Source organism: Lathyrus oleraceus, chromosome 4, assembly GCF_024323335.1.
Source record: "Lathyrus oleraceus cultivar Zhongwan6 chromosome 4, CAAS_Psat_ZW6_1.0, whole genome shotgun sequence".
In the NCBI taxonomy this organism is placed as follows: Eukaryota; Viridiplantae; Streptophyta; class Magnoliopsida; order Fabales; family Fabaceae; genus Lathyrus; species Lathyrus oleraceus.
The window spans coordinates 62,445,358-62,451,506 of NC_066582.1; the positions used below are offsets into that span (position 1 = coordinate 62,445,358).

The window sequence follows — 6,149 nt, forward strand, 5'->3', positions numbered from 1 at the left end:
TAATAAAACAGAATTGTAAAGTAATCAACACAAGCAATTGTTAACCCAGTTCGGTGCAACTCACCTACGTCAGGGGGCTACCAAGCCAGGAAGGAAATTCACTATAATAGAATTAGTTCAAAGACTATCCGTACACTTCACCAAGTTACAGTCTTTCTCACCTAATCACTACCCGTGCAATTTCTACCTAAGCACTCTTAGATATGAGAACCCACTCACTTCCCTTACAATCACACACCCGTGATTTTAAACAACAATCCCTTGTGAAAAGAAAATACTTTTCAATTACAATATTCTTGATTTTACTTCACAGTTTCAATCAAGAAGACACACTCTTGATCTTGCTTCAAAGCTTTGATCAAGAAGACAAATCAGTCCTATTCAATCATCTATGGATGACTTGAATGACCTACAGACACAAACCCTAGCTCTCTCTCTAAATTTCGCTCAGTCTTGGTTGTGTGTACAAACAGGTTTTTTGAGTCCCTTTTTATAGAAACATTGGACAGCTTGAAAACCCTAAATATATTTTCCAATCAAATCTTTTCATATCAGCTGTAAAGATCTCTTTGGAAAATAAACAAATCTGGTTGATATCCCTGAAAGATTGCGCCAGCTAGCCATATCTTCAATCAACCAATGATTGCCACCAATTATGCAATCACAAAACACCAGACATTCATACTGAATGTTCTGTGTACAGGATGTCATGACATCGGGTCTGACATCTGGAAAAATCCTGCATAATCCAGTTTCCTTTTATAGCAGGTACAGCCATATCAGTTACCATGACAATGAGTATGTCAACTGAAACAATCCTGCAACATATGTCTTCCAATTTAGCTCCAGCAGGTACATCCAATATCAGAAGCCTTAGCATTGTAAGTGGCATTCTGAAACACTCCTGCTTGTATATCTTCTTTAACTCCAGCAGGTACATAGGATATCTCATGTTAAGACATCACACATAACATCTTGTGAACACTCTTTGTTTTACCAAAATTGTTGCCAACACTTAGAATCAACAAACTCCCCCTTTGGCAAATTTTGGCTAAAACATATATCTGTCCTTTTTGTTCACAAGGCAAACTATCAGCAGTTAAACCACTAAACAGTAGTTTAATCAGCAGCAGAAGCAAAACAATTACTAGCTATGGCTACTAGTAATACACACATGCACAAGGGTACTTCTCCTCCCCCTAAATTTGTGCAACAATCAGAATTACTAGTTATGGATGCAACTAGTAAGACACACAAATGCACAATACACCAGGGTACTTCTTCTCCCCCTAAATTTGTGCATTCATCAAATAACAGCTACTGTAACTCCAGCACCTGTACCAGCCAGAATGTCATACTGACATCTGCTACAACATCAGCACCTGTGCACCATATCAATAATAGATGTCCTTCTGATCAGCCACATCCAACTTCCATATCAAGCACTTCTCCCCCTTTTTAGTCAAAATTGACCAAAGGTGACCAATCAGACAAAGTAAATGTCTATTAGTCTAGCAGAGAAAGTGAAAAAAGATGTTATAACATTAAGCATGTTAAAACAAAAAACAGGAAGTACACAACATCATTATACACAGCAGACAGCTGAGATAATGAACAAATCCAAGGAACTCATTAAGAGCCCTAAATATTACATAACAGGCATCAAGAGGACTGCCACAAAATACAAAAACAAACAAGACAACATCCTTCCAAACAGCAGCCCAGCTTCCACCACACCTTCCAGCACCCCTCCAAGTCTTCAAAACAGCCAGGGACAATTAATCAGAAGAGGAATCTTCTTCACCTTCATCTTCATCTTCACCTGTACCTTCAGAACTTTCTGGGCTTCCAGAACTTCCACTGGATTGGGATTTTGATCTTGTAGTTGAGTCCTTCCCAGTCTTTTCTACTTCTTCCTTCTCCAGGCTACAGATAAGAACTTCCAAAGCTTCTTTTCTGGCCTTGGCCACCCTTATACCATTGTCCAGTTCTTTGCATGTCTCTTTCAGTTGATCAATCAGACTTCCTTTAGATGCAGGCTCCCTCTTAGCAGATGTCATGACATCATTGACATGACTTCCCTCAAACAGCTTGTAATGGATGGACAGAGGGGATTTTCTCCTGCTTGGTATGTCACTTGTGCTCAGAATCCCTGGTTGTTGACTTAGGATTATGCCACAAATAAGGGAAGGGAAGGCAATGGGTAACTTCACAGCATTTGTAGAAGCATGTCTAATGGTTTGTTCAAATATGAACTTGCCAAAATCATAGTTAACCCTTGTTCCAATAGCATGAATAATTCTTCCAAGATTGATGGAGATAGTAGATGCATGATTAGTAGAAATCCAATTAGCTGAGCCAATCTTGTGCAAGATGGCATATTTAACACTTAGTTTTCCAGCTGATAGGGGATTTCTACTAGGCCATTCCTTAACTTGGCCAGCTGTGATAGTCCTACATACCTCATTGTCGGTGGTTTCTAAGTCTACTCCTCCATCCATTCCCCTTCCTAGGAACTTGTTGATGACATTTGGTGAGAATTTTACACATTTGCCTCTTACAAAAACTTTGCAAAACTCCCTGCTGTTCTTATCATGAATATCCTCAGGGATATTAACAATAAACTCTTTAACCAGCCCATCATAGCATTGGGGTAGAGTTGCCACAGTCTTCATGAGTCCAGCATTTTTGATCAACTCAATAACCTCCTTTACCTCTACAACTTCTTGACCCAGTTCTCTTTCAATGGCTACTCGTCTCTGAATGACATATTTCCACTTTGCTACTCCATCTTCCAAATGAAAGGAGATATTGTCTAGATGGACAGTAGCAGCCTTGCTAGGAGATTTCTGAACTGCCTGCCTTTTTGCAGGGGAGATATCTGGGACATCATCTTTAACATTCTCTTCAGAATCAGAGCTGTGTCTCTCTTTTCTTTTTCCAACCTCAACCTTGCTCCAGGGTTTTGAGGGTCCTACTCCTGCAGTTTTCTTCACTCTAGCAGCTCTCATTTTAGCCATACTTTTTCCTTTCTTACTTCTCAGTTTTTCAGCAACGCTAGGTTTAACCAGATGGACCAAAGGATCATCTTCTCCTTCAGTGCTTTCTTCCTCCAGGTCAATAATATTTTCTTGAGGCACATTTTGTCTCTTGCTAGGTAGGGTTTTACCTAGAGAGCAAAGCCCTTCAGCAGCTACCTCTTTTTCTGATCTAGATGAATCATCATCTTTATCAGCATGAGGTTTTCTCTCAGGAGAAGGTTCCCTTCTGGACAGAGGGGTAGAGACCCCTTCAACTTTATGTCCTTCACTCAGTATTCTAATAACTAGTCTCCTTATAGCGCAATCAGTGTAATACATGTCTTTTGGAAGAGAGGAGTTACCAGAGGTATTACCTTGCTTATCTCCAGCATTGGAGGAGGTACCTGTGGTGTTGCCCGGTATCATGCACAAAGGGGTGACGTCCATTATATCATCATCTATAAACTCCATGGATGGAGTCATTGCATGTTGGGAGGATTTGGAACCAGATGACGATGGATGTTGTGACATGTTGTTGGACTTTTGAGGAAGATTTCTTTGCCCTAGCTGAGCTTTCCTTAGAGGTTGAACGGAAATGGCAGTTGCTGAGTTTGGGTAGCGTGTTCTAAGGGAATAGATACTGTTTTCAAAGCTTGGGAATGATTTATCATTAATGTGGCTCTTTCTTTTAAAAAGGCAGACATTATTTTTATTTCTTTTATTTTTTTCTTTTAATTGCCTTAATTTCTCAAGAGACCAAATCCCTAATTTCCCTTCCTCATAATCAATTTTACCCAAATTCCTTGTAAGCTTGTCTTCTAGTTCAAGTCCAAACTCTTGACCTCTGAATTCGTCTTTCACAAATTTCCTAATGGAGTGATAATATCTAGAAGAGTATTTCGTCCATCTGTGTTGAATTTGATTTTTGGACCTGGCTTCAGCATTCAGGAAGTTATAATACAATGTTATGACATCATGTGTAACATTGTCAAACAGTAATAGGTTCATCCAACCCAGTTGAGACCAACTGCTATCTTTCACAGGTGTCACCCATATCTTATCCATATTATCCATGGCCTGTTTGCACAGAGTCCTTTGGGGCTTAGTCCCAACAGTTCCATTCTCCCTGTGACTGGTCAAGTGTCCACCTGTTTGGTCTACCTTCTTAGTTTTTTGAGCCATCATAATCTTTTCTCCTCTGGACTTCTGGTGTGACATCTTTGTGTGACACTTTCCCCAACCTTGTTTTTCATCACTCTTGAGGACATCTGTACTCCCCCAATGTTTTAAGGGACACTCCAATTGAGAGCTCCATATGTAGCAATTGTCTTTGGTCCTGACTCCTCTCATAATTACTTCACTCTTTATGTCCCGGATTAGACATTCAGTTTTGGTGAAGTTAACATTCAGACCTTGATCACAAAGTTGACTAATGCTTATGAGGTTTGCAGTTAGCCCTTTGACTAGTAGAACTTTGTCAAGTCTAGGTACTCCAGGGCAATCAAGCTTACCTGTTCCCTTGATTTCCCCTTTTGCTCCATCTCCAAAGGTTACATGACTTAAAGTATGTTGATTCAGATCAGTTAGCAAGTCTTGGTTTCCAGTCATGTGTCTGGAGCATCCACTGTCAAAGTACCATTCTTCTTTAGCTGAGATTCTGAGGAGACTGTGAGCTATCAAACTTGTGACATTAGTCTTAGGGACCCATTGTTTTTTTTTATAGTCATGTGATGTTTGGGTCTAAATTGATGGTGATCCTGAGCAGACCTGGGATAGCCATATAGTTTATAGCAGAATGGCTTTAGATGACCAAATTTCCCACAGTAATGGCATCTCCATCTTTGGTGTTTTCCTTTCAACTGTCTTCTCCTTTGGTGCTGTGACATATGATGTGACATCACAGTTTTTTGAATGCACTTAAATTTTGCTTGAGGTTTGACACCAGTGTTACTGCTCTCAGGTTTTGAGTTATTATACCAAATACCAGATTTGTCTCCTGTTATTTGTCCAGTTCAAAGAATCTTGTCTAAGGAGTCAGACCCATTGCTTAACATCCTTACATACTTGGTCATCTCTTCTAATTTAGAATTTTGAAACATGACTTCAGTCTTTAATTTTGAGATGATTTTTGCATGGTTTGCCTTCTCACTTTCCAGCTGTGCTATCTTCTGATTTTCAGTTTGTGGATTTTTGTCAAGCTTGGCATTCAGAACCACTGCTTCTGTTTTGAATTTGGAGATGGTTTCCAAGTATTCTATCTTCTCATTCTCAAGTTGAGTAATTTCCTTCTTCTGGATATCAACCTGTTTGCACAGCTCTACACTTTTGTGACACAACTTTCTGTAGGTAGAGGCCAATTCTTCAAAGGTTACTTCATCATCACTTGAGTCTTCATCAGATCCCCATTTTCCTGTCAAAGTAGTCACAATATTTGCAGCCTCCTCTGTATCACTCTCATCTGACCAGGTGGCAGCAAGACTCATCTTCTACTTCTTGAGGTAGGTACCACATTCTGTTCTAATGTGTCCATACCCATTACATTCATAGCACTTTACTTCTTTTCCTTCTTTTGGCTTTTCTTCTGACCTTCCTCTTCTTCCATTGCTGATGTCAGATGAGATGTTTTTGACATTTTCCTTGGATCTGACATCCATTTTCTTTAACAATCTGTTAAACTGTCTCCCCAGCATTGCAACTTCATTGGCCCACTCTTTATCCAAATCTTGACTGTTTTCCTCTTCTGTGTTGGATACAAAGGCAATGCTCTTGGTTTTCCTTTCAGTTCCCTCACTCAATCCCATCTCAAAGGTTTGGAGGGAGCCAATTAACTCATTTACCCTCATGTTGGAGATGTCTTGAGACTCTTCTATGGCAGTCACCTTCATTGCAAATCTCTTAGGGAGTGATCTGAGTATTTTTCTTACTAACTTTTCATCTGACATCTTCTCCCCCAAGGCTCCAGAGGCATTAGCCATCTCAAGGATACTCATATGAAATTCCTGAATGTTTTCATCTTCTTTCATCCTTAAGTTTTCAAACTTGGAGGTGAGCAGCTGAAGTCTAGACATCTTTACTCTAGAGGTCCCTTCATGAGTGACCTTGAGAATGTCCCAAGCATCTCTGGCCACT

The 6,149-nt window shown here is 39.9% G+C and overlaps 1 protein-coding gene across 1 annotated transcript; it reads right to left on the bottom strand.

Moving 5' to 3' along the window:
* Positions 1-1,778: 1,778 nt before the first annotated feature.
* Positions 1,779-4,202, bottom strand: LOC127136025 (uncharacterized). The gene is made up of 3 exons (XM_051062632.1): positions 3,760-4,202; positions 2,277-3,660; positions 1,779-2,207 (listed from the first exon to the last, which is right to left on the bottom strand). Exons 1-3 carry the CDS (start codon positions 4,200-4,202, stop codon positions 1,779-1,781), a joined length of 2,256 nt encoding a protein of 751 aa, XP_050918589.1.
* Positions 4,203-6,149: the final 1,947 nt, after the last annotated feature.

Coding starts and splice junctions, on each gene's coding strand:
- LOC127136025 (XM_051062632.1), bottom strand. CDS start 4,202: ATGGCTCAAAAAACTAAGAAGGTAGACCAAACAGGTGGACACTTGACC. Junction 3,661..3,759: donor TGGTCTCTTGAGAAATTAAG/GCAATTAAAAGA, acceptor CTTTGAAAACAG/TATCTATTCCCTTAGAACAC. Junction 2,208..2,276: donor TTCATGCTATTGGAACAAGG/GTTAACTATGAT, acceptor AATGCTGTGAAG/TTACCCATTGCCTTCCCTTC.